General features: G+C 37.3%; 3 protein-coding genes across 3 annotated transcripts; 1 reads left to right on the forward strand and 2 right to left on the reverse strand.

Annotated features, from left to right (window-relative positions):
* Positions 1-822: 822 nt before the first annotated feature.
* On the forward strand, positions 823-1,524 carry LOC110869703 (putative B3 domain-containing protein At3g49610). Its single transcript, XM_022118933.1, has one exon. The coding sequence runs from the start codon at positions 823-825 to the stop codon at positions 1,522-1,524; it is 702 nt and encodes a 233-aa protein (XP_021974625.1).
* A 2,236-nt stretch (positions 1,525-3,760) lies between these two features.
* On the reverse strand, positions 3,761-4,976 carry LOC110872316 (calcium-binding protein CML39-like). The gene has a single exon (XM_022121099.2). The coding sequence runs from the start codon at positions 4,455-4,457 to the stop codon at positions 3,918-3,920; it is 540 nt and encodes a 179-aa protein (XP_021976791.1). The 5' UTR covers positions 4,458-4,976; the 3' UTR covers positions 3,761-3,917.
* A 1,640-nt stretch (positions 4,977-6,616) lies between these two features.
* On the reverse strand, positions 6,617-9,014 carry LOC110872315 (uncharacterized protein At1g76660). Its single transcript, XM_022121098.2, has 3 exons — positions 8,625-9,014; positions 7,158-8,235; positions 6,617-7,016 (listed from the first exon to the last, which is right to left on the reverse strand). Exons 1-3 carry the CDS (start codon positions 8,700-8,702, stop codon positions 6,871-6,873), a joined length of 1,302 nt encoding a protein of 433 aa, XP_021976790.1. The 5' UTR covers positions 8,703-9,014; the 3' UTR covers positions 6,617-6,870.
* Between the last annotated feature and the right edge of the window lie 5,358 nt (positions 9,015-14,372).

Here is a 14,372-nt window from a genome sequence, read left to right on the forward strand (position 1 = left end):
ATGACTAAATTGACCTCGTAGCTAACAAATTTGGTGGATTGAGTTAAAAATTTGGACTCAAAAAGTGGCTACAGAAACTCAGGACATTAAGCATTTTGATTTTGGACTCAAGTGGTCCCTAAAACAAAAGGACTCAAAAAGTAATTTACCCTTTTCTTTTTATTCTTGTGAGCAGTTTCATGGGCAACGCGCTCCTAGTAATTTCAAGCACATAGAAACACAGACTAAATAACAAAAGAAATTCGTCTCAACGCGACGATTGTGAAAAAACCTAGTTTCTTTTAAAAACCAACTTTTTTTTGAACGGCCAACAAATCAATCCCGAGCACTCTCGGGGCACCTACTGGACAAACGGAGTAACCCGAGTCGTCCACCACCAATTCCGGGGAAAACCCAGTAACCCGCCCGTAGGCATGACGGTAAATTATCAGTAAAACCCGTTTAGTTCAAGGATCAAATCCAGATCTCCCTAAATCTCCTATCATTGCCCACCAATTTCTCACTCTTTTAAAAACCAACTTACACACTATTTTAACGTACCTCTAAACAAAAAAAAAATTATAATCATTTTCAACTTAGAAGTACACATTAATTAATTCGAAATTCAATTTAGTTAATGAGACGAGATTAATGGTATAGAAAATCTGAAAATTAATGCAAAATCTCCAAGTTTTTCGGAATGGAATTGTGACCGTTGATAATGAAAGGCAATACAACTCAATCTGAATCCTCTCCTATTTATTTATTATTCATCTCCAACTTTTACTTGACTTCCAAGTTGTTCATCGTCTACATCTTTCATTCTTCATTTGAATTTCTCCAATGGCGGAAGCTACTGAAACCGACTTCTTGAAACAACAAAAAGGCAGACGACGCATCAAAAACTTCTTGGCTGCGATCAATTATCATGATGATGATCTTCAAACAACCATCAAGATCATGCGCATGAAACTCCTTGAGATTCAACAAAGGGATTCATCTGCTGTGATCAACAAACCTCAAACAGTTCGGAAGATTATTTTCAAGTTCAGTGGATCAAAAACAGTTCTCCATAAACACGATGACATCGAAAAAGATTCAAGAAACATGTCACATTCCGAAACCAAGCGACAGAAGATCAACAATGGTGGCATGCAGTTTGTGATGGATTTCATAAAAAGTGTGGGTGGGTCGGAGGCTCAGTTTGTGATCGAGAAGAGGCTCACGATATCAGATGTGAACCCGAACCAGGGGCGGCTGCTGATACCGGTGTTACAACTCAAGAATAAGAAGGGTTTCTTGACGGCGGATGAGGAAACAATGATGGGAAATAAAGAAGACGTAAGTGTGTGGGTGTTTGATCCGGAAAGGCGTAAATCGATGTTGAATCTAGCAAAGTGGAAGATGAGTAAAGAATGCTATGTGTTGAAAACCAACTGGAACCAGGTTGTCAAGGCAAATGGGTTCAAGGAAGAGATAGTGATACGGGTTTTGTCCTTTAGAGTTGATGACCAACTTTGTTTTGTGCTTGATCGTGTCGCATGATGACTTAATCAAATTAAGGTAGGTAGGTAGTATATATGTGTTATGTTTTCTTAATTGGGAATTTTGCACTGATAACAGGATATATGTTATGTTTTCTTAGTTGTCTGTTTCTGATTTTATTGATTGTCGACCTCGGTTACTATTTTAAGCTCGAAAAACGGACGGGTGGGTTAGGTAATGGGTCAAAACGAGCTTGTATGTTAACAGTTTATTTTCAAAAGGGTTTGAACTTTGAAAACTATATTTTCTTGGACAGTAGCTTAGGCCAATCACTGGATACTCACTAGCGAAGCGATCCATAAATTAAAGCCTGCCAACTTTCTCCCGTGCATTGTCCTTTTTAACGACCTCTTTAATCATCTCCGACAGCTCCAACTCGTTTAGATTAGAAGTAATCCCTGAACGCATCATGAACCTGACATGAAAGTTTGTGGGTTTGGGTTTAGCCTAAGCAGGTTCTTCAATTAATATATAGCTACATCCTTTTTTTTTTCAATTTTAGGTTGCACATTATAAACGTGGCATAATATAGTAATTCTAATATGAGTTTGTTTGCTTATGTTAAATCCAGTAATCACTATTAAGATAGTAAGAAAACTAATTAATTTTTTCCCGATAAGACCCAGTTTAGAGTTCGATTTAGGTTCCGAAAAGTGTTAAAGTGTTGCCTCTGCCTTGCATACTAAGGTGGTCCAAACCGAAGGCCACGGTGAAGGTTTCAAGAATTTCACTGTCGGGTTTTGAGTTTTAGTGATAGTGTTCGCGTTAGAGTCTTAGAGGTTTTGTTGGTTGATGAGAAAATTTTGGTCTCGACGTCTTCGTGTGAGCCTAGAGGAAGGAAATTAAAGAGTTTACTCTATACTAAACACCTATGGTCCTTGCATATGATATTGTTAAGTCATTTACATGATTTGTGATTTACAAATGCTTTAGAAAGTCTCTAGTTACTTTATCTTACTTTTAAATGTCTCAAGATTTAAATTTTAATTAAACAAACTTATCAATTAAATTCTAACATTTAAATAAAATGATAAGTTAATTATATTATGGTTCCAAAATGTATTATTCTGATGAACATTTTCGCTTATGAATCTACAAATTTAGCAAGCCCTCCTTATATTTTTATTGTGTGTAACCAAACAATGATAAATGGTTGAAGTGGTTAACCTCATGTCTCTTTTAACAGATTGACTAGATTTCGAACCTTGCTAGTTGCAGGGTTCTTTTCTTTCTCGTGAGGCCTTTTTTAGGGATTTTTTTAACAAGCTGCAGTTTATTTATTTTCATTTTTGTGGGATCCCATCTCTTCAATAACTAAGCTGCAGTTGAAAAGTCTTCTCTCTTTGTTGTTGAAATCCATAATAACTCAATATTTCAATCCAGGGGTGGACCTCTATCTTTGGGTGGGCGCACCTCTTAATAAAATTGGTGCATTTTTTAGGCGAAAATTTAATCGCATCCCTTGAAAATATGGTTGAATCCCTTACTTGTACCCAGAAAATAATCTCTAACCCCGCCACTATTTCAATCGATTTGTCACCACCAAGTATAATGTTGACAAGGCACCAAGTGTAATGTTGACAAGGAATCTTACGTACATTACGTCAATGTATATTCACAACAAAACCCTACACGTGTTTTTTAATAATATCGTGAGTTGAAAATTGCTTTAAACAACTCAATTTCTCTCTTTTTGAACGGCAAATCTTACTAGTATCTATTTTACATCAATAATCCTAAAATATCTCGTTATTGAGAGGTCAGAGCCTGAAATCTCTCCTCTAAGAGATTCAGGACCGGTTTTAAGAATTCATGTACCCTGATCGAGCTTGAAAAAACGTGCCCTTAGGTCTTAATGTAGTTGGGTATTTGGCTCACTAAAAGTCTAAAACTATTGCCAATGGGCTAATAAATAATCTAAAGTTTAAACCATAAGAATAGTTTTATAACTGAGCCTATGTTAGTGTCTGTATCGGCATACCCTATTAATTTTGTTTACATACAAATATTGGGTTTTTTTTTTAAATAACATGCCCTTCAAAATATCAGGCACTGACCTGACCGGTGGTTTTCCCGCCTACCCAAGGCCGCCTATGAAGACATATACCTGTATAGAGTGGACTAACCTTACGTTAGCAAATAGCTAAAAGACAATGATAAGAAATCATGTTACATCATTGTACCTTGAAAACTGTTTCAAAACAGAACATCACATGTATTGTTTGTTGTTTGATGATACCATAAGTTAAAATCCCTTTAAAAGATAGAAAACACTCCTTAAAACAAAAGGAGTATATCAAAACAACAAGCAATGGTATACATTTTAGTTTTATACACATACCCAACAAACTATATGGTAGTTTACATATCAACATGAAAGAATCGCGTCAGTTCTAGCTCATCATGGCCCGGAACTCATCAAAATCCATCACCCCATCACCATTAACATCATATCTTCCGATCATCTCCTTACACTCGTTCACCGTCGTCGACTGCCCCAACCGCCGCATCATCTTCTTCAAACTTTTCGGCGTAATCACACGCCCCTCTCGACCCGAATACATCCCAAACGCCCCTTTCAACTCCTCCTCCTCCCCCTCCTTCATCATCTTCGCAAAATCATCCAACCCCAACACCCCATCTCCGTCAGCATCCGACAACCTCACCGCCATCTCCGCCTCCTCGTCCGACAACTGCACCTCCTCCCCACCCACCTTCCTCAGCCTGTTCTTCAGCTCCGTTGCCGATATCATACCGTCCCCGTTCTCATCAAAGTAGTTGAAAACCTGATGAATGTCATCGGAGTTGCAAGAAATTGGTGCTGAGAAAGATGAGGGTTTCGTTGATGGGGAGGATAATAATCGACGGAAGAATCCAGTGAACGAGAAGGAGCCTGGAGATGTGGGTTTTGTTGAGGATTCATAAGAATTCATGGCTGAATATAAATTGCACACAAGGTGTTCGATGAAATGTTTACAAGTGTAGTGAAAGTGCACACAAGGTGTTTGATGAAATGTTTGTTTGTCCAATGTTTTGGGATGACAGATAGTGGGGTTAGTATATATAGAGGTTAATTATGGAAAGGTGTACGTAATCCAAGATTGGTGATGGATAGATATTGTCTGGAAGCTGTGTGCGTTGGATCCTGTGGCGGTGTTGGTGTGCTGCCCGATACCGCTTGCGCATAAATTTTCTGTACATGGTTTGATGCTTATCCTATTTTTTCATTTGTTTACTTTTCAAACTTTTGTCTGTTTTCGGTTTTGTTGATGTGTATAAAATAATAATTATTAGGGTCGAGCCTAAACCCATTTAAGTAAATGGGTCAGGTTTGGATCAAAGTGACATAATCTCACCCATTTGGGTTATATGTTTTTAAAGTATGTTTTATGTTATGTGTTAAACTGGGTGAGTATTTGTGATAAATTTTACTATGTTTAAAAGAGATTTTAGAATATTAAGGGTTGTATTGGTGTTAGATTCTCGGGTTTGGATTTGTTAATACTACTGGATTAGACCACTTACCTTAATCATAGATAAAGGCAAGCATCAAGTTGTATTAATATATGACTAGACTTTTAGCATATGACCAAAGAAAATAATATTAATAATAATATATTAATTTAAGCTTCAGTTTGTATCCTTCAGAACATTCTACATACATAATAACAGGTTAGATTACACTTTTCGTCTTTTATGTATGTATCGAATTGTAGTGGATAGCCTTTAACTTAAATAATTATTGTCACAATCTTTTATTTGGAAAAGGTATTACACCATACGTCTTTTAGCTCTAACCTGGTTAAAAATTTCAGTTAGATCTGATCTGTCAAGGACAGTTTAGTCTTTCTACCAACTTAATTAAAGAAAAATTAAAACCTAATTTTAAAAACCCACTACATTTTTCATTCTTTCCCTTTCTTCTTCACCGTCACCACCACCACCACCATAACCCCCCCCCCTCACCATCACCACCACAAAATCCGCTGCCATCACCACCAAATCCGCCACACCAGAGCCTCCATCTAGCTCGTGACCTAACGACCACCACAAAACCCCCACCATCATCGTACAACCAAAACTCCGGTCAAAACCCCCACCCGTTGCACTGCTCAAAACTCTGTTCAAAACCTCCACTCACAGCACTGCTCAAAACTCTGGTCAAAACCCTTGTGCCACCACCTCAAAACTCCAGTCAACCACCACCCGCTCAGATCTAACAAAAATTGATGTATGCGGCTGTTGTGATAATTTAGGGTTTTTGGGGGTAAGAAAAATGAGAAGAAGAAAGATGATGCCCAAATCAGTCAAAGACAAACTCTATTTATTAATTTTATTTTTCTAAATAAATGGGTAAAATGACGCAAGTCCCCTCATGTGCCTTGCACATGATAAACATAACTAAACTTTTTAATCAAGTTAGTGTTAAAGGAACCAATGGGGTGGTGGTTCATTGGCAAAGGCAAAAACCTTTAAAACGTTTGGTTTGAGAGGGGTAGGTCTTGTGTTCAAGTCCCACAGATGACAGGGTTTAGAAAAAAAATTGCCGTTCATAAAAAAAAGGTTAGTACCAAAGGACGAAAAGTGTAATGAGTTTTCCAAATAAATAATTGTGAATGTAATTATATTAAAATTAAACCAAACATAAAAGACGAAAAGTGTAATTTACCCTAATAATAGTTACACTAGAAAGAGAAGAAAAAAAAAAAAAAAACATAATATAATTTGAAGTGACATTGACAATTTGATCCGTTTATAAATATTGGCCTAGTAAGAATTATGAATATCATTGTTAGTATGGATCATTACTAATTGACCAATAGGTTGTTTGAATTATTATAATCCAATTTGCTTTTTTAATATGTTTTATGCTACAAGTCAAACTGGTTTACTCATTTTTATAGTTTAAAACAAGTTTTAGAATATTAATACGAAAAGAAACTGATTTAAATGAGTGGTATTCATATTAGACTATCAGGTATTCATATTAGATTATCAGGTTTGGGTCCGCTAGCACAGAGTATAGACCAACTTTAACCATAGATAAGCATAAGTATGACATTGCATAACATATGACAAGACTTTTAGCATATGAGCCACAGAGAATAATATTGATATTAATATTAAATTAACCTTGAGTACCTATCCTTCACAAAATAGTCAACATTCCCATCTCATTTGTTTAACCAAATGGACATTCAGCAGATACATAACAATAGTTACACCAGAAAAGAAAGAAACAACATAATAGACAACACAAGCATCCATAACTGCTTTTGAGGGTCAAAATAAAGATAACCCATTGATAGATACATACAGAAACCAACTATCCCAACTCAATTCCCCTCATGCCCATTTTGACCTTCTCCCTCTTCTGTAATCAATTTCTGCATCAGAATTTGAATGCCCCATTCCCATATCATACTTCCCATTCATTCTCGAGAATATGTCTTCATCATCGGTCAAACAATGCTCAACCGGCTCCTTCACACCTAAAATCGCACCAACATGAAATCGTATTATCAGATATAGATCATCCATACTAGCAGCTTTCTTTTTAAACGACTCATTTCAACCCAAGCCCCTTTTCCCGTTTGACCCAAACCCGTTTAGAGAACATAAAATATATTTACCTTTAATAGCATGTAATGAAATGGGCTCGCTTTTGCAAGAGTGAATTGCTTCCACTCTGCAACTTTTCGGGCTTGAGAATTCATTTCGGCCAAGATTTGGTACGGTTTTGACATCGGGCAGCTTATTGGGTCCAGATGGCATCATGGAAAACGTGTCATCCGTAACATTGGAGATCTCAACATACTGAGGTGTGGACACAATTTCATCAGCACTGAACCCGAACGATGCTCTATACGCTTCTAATTCCTCCATATCTTGTTTACAAGCTTTACTCTGCCTACTTTGAACTACATTTCCAGCGTTGGAATAAACATCTGGCTCCTTAGAAACGCTTAACCTCCCACCAGTATGAGGAAACGAAGATTGATCGTAATAATATTGTGCAAATGTTTCCGGGCAAAAGAAATTAGCATCTTGAGGGGTCTTCGAGTCTGGCCCTTTTTCTTGTGGAGAATTCCATTGCGGGCTGAATTCCCGTTCAGGGAAAGATGACGATAAACCTTCACCCGATGTCTGTGAAATCGGTGATCTAAGAGTACTAGCCGGGCTTCCGGGGTGTAAAGAATACGCTGCTTGAAGATCATTTGCTGGCATGTAATTTGTTTTATGATCGTTTTTAAGATTTAAACTAGACGAAAGGAACTGTGCATACGGGACATCAGGGGATGACGGTGTGGTCAAATGGGCTAGCTCGGGTGGCGGTGTGAACGGAGCAGTAGACGGCTCAGTGGTGAAGGTCGAGAACACAGGCGGTGATACAAGTTGCGTCTCGTGAGCATACGGCCCGGTAGCAAACATTGTCGGGCCTCCAGGCGAGTTCGCAGACAGAAAACAATTCGGCGACTGCGCTGTAGACTGCAGCGCGGAATTCGAAAACGACGCAGGCGAAGACGGTGGAGCTAACAACGACGGGTGAACCGCGTTAGTCGGGTTAGTTAACCCCGCAGCTTGAACCCCGTTTTGCTGGTTCGCTGTCGAATGTGTTTCCGGCATACGAGACGCAGGCACAACCCGCTTTCCGCCTTTTTGTAACCCGAAACACGATAAACCACTCAAACAACCCCTCCATCGTTTCCGCTGCATCCCGATCAAACAAAAAGTCATTAACATAATAACATCATAACATAAGTACATAACACACTTAAATTGTGGCTTCTGATGGCTATCAATTTCAACTCATGATCAAATAATTAATTTGAGCATAAATCATAATAATTCATAAATGCATAACCTAAATAATCATGAGAAAAAAGTACACAAAGTAGAACACAAGCATAATAATTCAAAAAATCCATGAAAACCCTAACATACACAATGCAGATCTAAAGTAGATGATCAAAACAACTAAATAATCATGTATGAACAGTAGCTTAAAAAACACAAACAGATCTGAAACAATTAAACTAAATTAAGTCAAAATGAAGAGAAGTAAAAACAGAGTAAGATCTAGGGTTTATGAAAATTACACGGGAAGACGGAGGCTGTTGCCGCTGCTGCTGCTGCTGCTGCCGCTGCTGCAGAAATCTGTTCTGCTCGGACGCCATTATCAGTGAAAAGCAATCAATCAAAGCGTTTCAACGTGGTGAATCGTAATCTCAATCGTTAAACACACACACACACATGGATGAATACGAACAGGAAGAGTTGTATCCACCAGCTGATAAGGAGGAAAAGGTGGAGTTGTGTTGTTGAGAAGTGTTTAAGAAATGGAGATTGGATCTGCAGATAAATTAGGGTTTAGAGAGAGTGAAAAGAGGGACGCCATTGTTGTTGTGTGAAGTAATGTGTGAAGGTGGAAGTGAAAGAAGAGAGAAAGAGAAAAGGAAAGATGAGAAAGAGGGTTTGGTTTTATTTGGCCTCAAAAGGAGATCAGAACAACAGAGGATGCGCGTGCCAAATTATTGTCTCTCTCTCTCTCTCTTTCTTTACTACATTTTTATTTAATTTTAGAGAAAAATGCCCGGATAGTCCCTGTGGTTTCGCATTTTTTCACCTATAGTCCCCAACTTTCTAAAACTACCTGAATAGTCCCCAACTTTTCATTTTTTGTTCCCGGATAGTCCCTGGGTCTAACTTCAGTTTGTTTTCTCTGTTAAGTGGGTGTAAAATGACAAAAATACCCTTTACTTTAAAAGACCAAACCACAGGGACTATCCGGGCATCTTCTTCATTTTTATCTATAAAACCCTACCACCACACTTAATCTTCAACCTCCACCCACCATCACCCTCCTCCACCCTCCACCATCACCGCCACCATCACCCTCCGTATGCTGTCTTAACCACAACTGATAAACAACCATATGGAACGCATCATGCGCCTGCGGTTCTGCGTTCCACACCAAATGCTGTGTCGCCGCCACACCAGATTCCACCAACCGCTCATACCGACTTTTCTCTATTCCATCCAACACCCGTTTCAAACCCTTAACACCACCCTTTACCCCCACAAACACCGCCATCTCTGACCAGTCAACCACATCCATCAACGGCAGATCCTGTAACGGACGGTCCGTAATCACCACCGGCACACACCCTGACGCCATCGCCTCCACCATCCACGTCATATCCGATCCATACACAAACAAACAAAACCTACTGTTCTTAAATTTCTCCCTTTTGTTCTCCTTTTTTCTCACCGGCTCATATTCAACAATAAATTCAGGATGATCACTAATTTCTTCGATTAAATTTGACGGAGTTTGACCGGCCATTAGTTTCATGTAACCTAAATAAGTGAAATTAACGCCATTAACGTCGTTAACAGACGGAGTTATTTGTTGAAGCGAGTGTATCGGGGGTAGGGTGATGTCCTTATGCGGAATAAACAAACCGGATGACGTGGGAAAACAGGAGATCTGAATGGAATTCTTCTTCAATTTGACGACGTTTCGGTCAGAGGACGAGTCAACACCGGTGGTTGAGAGGTAAAAGTGATCGGCACCGAGTGTACGGTTCCAGAAGGGGAAATTGATGCGGATGTTTCTGATGTGACGCGTGAGGGTGGAGGAGGGTGATGGTGGGTGGAGGTTGAAGATGAAGTGTGATGGTGGGATTTTATAAATAAAAATGAAGAAGATGCCCGGATAGTCCCTGTGGTTTGGCCTTTTAAGGAAAGGGTATTTTTGTCATTTCACACACTCTTAACAGAGAAAACAAACTGAAGTTAGACCCAGGGACTATCCGGGAACAAAAAATGAAAACTTAGGGACTATTCAGGTAGTTTTAGAAAGTTGGGGACTATAGGTGAAAAAATGCGAAACCACAGGGACTATCCGGGCATTTTTCTCTTAATTTTACTAGTAAAAGTGTATCTATCTAGTAAATGTTATTTCATCCAAGGGTATATAGGTAATTTATCACTCTTTATTTTTATTGAGTTAAAGGTCATTTTAGTCTTTGGGTTATTTTGTCAGTTTAGTCCATAGGTTTCATTTTTACATGTGGGTCCAAAAAGATTTCACCGTTGTCATTTTAGTTTATTTAGTTAACTTCATCCATTATTTTTGTTAACTAGAAGGGCGATATGACCGAATTGCCCTTCTAGTTAACAGAATTACATATAAAATGAACGAATCACCCTTCTCGTTAACATAAATAATGGATAAAGTTAACCCAGTCGAATAAAATGGCAACGGTGAAACCTTTTCGGACCCATAGGCGAAAAATGAAATCTTCGAACTAAACTTGCAAAATGATCCAAACCACAGGGACTAAATAACATTTAACTCACTCTTTTTTTATTACGTATTATTACGATATAATTAAAACGGGAGGTCATGGGTTTGAGCCTTACGTGGGACAAAATGTTCTTTCGGGTTGAATCAGGGCATTTTCTCAGTTGCGTGTTTCCTCCTTGATAAGTGGGTCAGGTCTTCATATTATGTTCTTTGGGCAAAACTGTGATCTATTTGTCAGGGTGATTTTAGGTGTAAAAAAAATTGAAATCGCAGGATGATTGAGAAACTGATGATTTGATTGTATTTTTTTTTTTCTAATGACTTATTTTTTTTATCGTTCAATTATGATTAATGTGTATGAATAATCGGGTTTATTGAATGGTCTTCTTCAATAACCTATGGATTTTTTAATGAAACATAAGTCGCATGTTCAATTTTAGCTCATAATTAAAGCAATATTTGCTCACCTAGATCATGATTATAACATTGAATTGAAGCTAGTAAGTGTATATCCAATGTGATACCCTAAATCATGATTAACTCGAGGCCACTTAGTAATGTGTTACATGTGTTCGGGTCATGTGAATAAGGTTTATGAATTATTAGAAAAGTTTGTTAGGTTAACTTATGATAAATGTGATTGCTTAACTTATTTTATTAATAAGGGTTATTGGATTTTAATAATTATAGGTTTCACCTGTTAGCCGATAATAACCTCAATTTTAAAAATTCTCTCTAATGATCCCAACTTGTAAGAATTTGGCCTCAATTTTGTAACATAGGTGCACTTAAATCAATTTAGGAGTCTGCAGGTGCACTTGAATCTATTGAGAATGTCAATTCTTATATGTTTGAAAAGGATCAACGGGAGCCAAATTTTTACAAATTGGGATTGTTGGAGGAAATTTTTAAGTTTGGGATTATTATTGGCCAACAGATGAAACTTAGTATTATTAAAACCCAATAACTCTATTAATAATTACTAAATCAAATGTAAAATCTTAAATGTGAATTTTTAAGAGGTTACAAGTATAAATTTTTTATTTTAGTTTTATATGATGTATAAGAAGATATTTTGGAATATATGAAATTAAACAAAAGCCAATGAAGTGTTAGAAGAGTTGTAAAGGAGAGACTTGGTGTTCTAAGGGACTCAGGTTTAATTCATGTCCTCTCCATTATTTTCTACGGCACCTGGTGATGATGGGAGACGAGGCGAATAGGTGGAGATCGCTAGTTCGATCCTTGAACTGAGCGGGTTTTACCTCATCGCACTGTCGTGCCTTCGGGCGAGTGTTCACGGGCTTCGGCCCTAGTTGAGGGTTTTCTCCGGTTCGGAGGCGAGTGTATCCCAATATGGTGAATTTCATCAATAGTCCATTTAGAGGATTCGTTTACCGTTCAAACAAGTGAAATTAAACAAAAATATTTAGTCACAAAAGGGGTAGATTTTATGATTGGTTAAAGAATTTAATGTTGTTAAATTATAAACACAACCTTAAATGTTTGAAACCAACTTGGTCTCCATCGATGGTCCCTTTGGACATCCTTTTCCAACAGTCACTCTCAAATCGATTCCTTTCTCGACTCAATTTCTCGCGTATCCCTATGTCATTTAAACCAATTTTTACATTTTCATTTTTACTTTTTTTTAAATAAATTCAAAAATTATGAATTACCTTTTAAAAAAAGTTTCTAATAAAGAAAATATAATAGATGAAATTTAAAAGGATACATGTCCTTCAAACTTTTACACAATATTATATTTATATATTAAAATTATAATGTAAAATATAATCAATTTATACTTACACAATAGTATATTTATATTTTAAAAATTTTAACATCATATATAATCATTTTAAATTAATGCCATGCTTACTCGGCTTCTATCCCACGGACTTTGTCATTTTCTTTCCTTCCCACGAACTACGGTCGTTTCTCTCTCGTCCCTTTTCATAACTAAACCTTTCCTATCACACGCTCCATGTCTACGGATGTTGGCTTTCTCGCTCCTCACCTTCACTCTTGCATGTTTGTCTCCTCTCTTTCTCCGTCGACTTCTGTGAAACTACTACATAAAGGTTTTGGATCAATATCTTCTTAAAATTTTGATTGGTCTAGGGTTATGAGAGCTTGTTGTGCAAAGAGAATAATAAAGATAACCATGTTATTAATTGTATTTAATAAATGAATAACATGTATTGTACTTATGAAATTTATAGGTGAGTAAATTACCACAGTTAAAAGATACATAGAACAAAGATAGTGTACTTTCGCAAAAATAATTGAAGATAGCGTATTTATCCTCCTTTTTATATTAATGCCATTTAATTGGAAGGATTAATTAGAAGTAATTGTCAAAGTATAAGTGTACCCTTTCTAAACACTAATGCATTTCAGGCTATCGTTGATGGAATACTTTTTTCTCTAAAACTCAGGTACTGATCAAGATCCGACCAACACCAAGTCTTTGTTTTCTATAAATAAACGTAATTGATTCCTTCCTAAGATATATAAAAGAGTAAACTGTAATCTGCTAGTTTAGAGGCGCAATCACTATTTGTCCCCCACTTTTAGTTATCACATTTTGAGTCCATGTGATTTACTTTTTTACACTATGAACCCATCCCTTTAACCCCGTCAACATATTCCATTATTAAGTTAACGACTTGGGGGGCATTATAGTCTCTCTAACCATAAAAGAAACCCTAAGACCACCCGTAGTGGTTAAGAAAAATAATGCTCCCACCATGGGGCATTATCCTCCGACACATGTCATCACAGTCAGCATGGGGCGTTATTGCAAAAGTGGCGTAGTGGGAATAATGCCCAAATAATGCCCCTTCCAATCATTAAAAAGGATAAAAAAAAATTTTTAAAAAGCTGTTAGGTCAGTACATGTCATCCCACTTGGACCACTAATGCCCCTTCCCATTGGTCAGTCAAATTGGACCACTTGTTTGTTGAGCGTTTTATTTATAACGCTTAACTTATTTTTCAAAAAAAATTGCAAATAACGCCTTATGTAATGGGAGGGGAGGCGTTTTTTTGAGTAAAATGCACAGATAGTCCCTGTGGTTTGCCAAAGTAACAGGTGATGACACACCCCTCCGGGTTCACCCATCTCTGATTTACCATTCATCACCACTTCACCCACCTCTAAGTCTCCAACCATCACCCATATTCGATCATCATCCACCTCCGATCATCACCCATCTTCGATCATGTCATTTTCTATGGAGGTGGTCATGGATACACAAGCAGTAAGAGGAAATAACATGAACTTCGAATTCCACTTTACTTGATTTTGATTAGTGTAGTTTACTTGAGATTGAACATGATATAAGTTGAATAAAATTCCGGTTGGATTCTTAAATTTTATTAAAACAATAGGCTGATCATTATGCAAACTCTTTCATGCATAGCTAACTAGAAGCAGTGGACAGAACTGAAAGAAATAGGTTGGGTGGCATCAAAAGTTAAGATAGTTTTTATTCTTTTACTTTATGTGTATACATGATGGATTTATGGT

The sequence above is a fragment of the Helianthus annuus genome, chromosome 8 (genome assembly GCF_002127325.2).
Source record: "Helianthus annuus cultivar XRQ/B chromosome 8, HanXRQr2.0-SUNRISE, whole genome shotgun sequence".
Classification (NCBI taxonomy): Eukaryota; Viridiplantae; Streptophyta; class Magnoliopsida; order Asterales; family Asteraceae; genus Helianthus; species Helianthus annuus.

Excerpts from the sequence above, each read along its gene's own strand:
- LOC110869703 (XM_022118933.1), top strand. The coding sequence starts at position 823 with ATGGCGGAAGCTACTGAAACCGACTTCTTGAAACAACAAAAAGGCAGA.
- LOC110872316 (XM_022121099.2), bottom strand. The coding sequence starts at position 4,457 with ATGAATTCTTATGAATCCTCAACAAAACCCACATCTCCAGGCTCCTTC.
- LOC110872315 (XM_022121098.2), bottom strand. The coding sequence starts at position 8,702 with ATGGCGTCCGAGCAGAACAGATTTCTGCAGCAGCGGCAGCAGCAGCAG. Across the intron at positions 8,236-8,624 it reads AACAGCCTCCGTCTTCCCGT|CGGAAACGATGGAGGGGTTG; the intron begins GTAATTTTCATA and ends ATCGGGATGCAG. Across the intron at positions 7,017-7,157 it reads TTCATTACATGCTATTAAAG|GTGTGAAGGAGCCGGTTGAG; the intron begins GTAAATATATTT and ends GTGCGATTTTAG.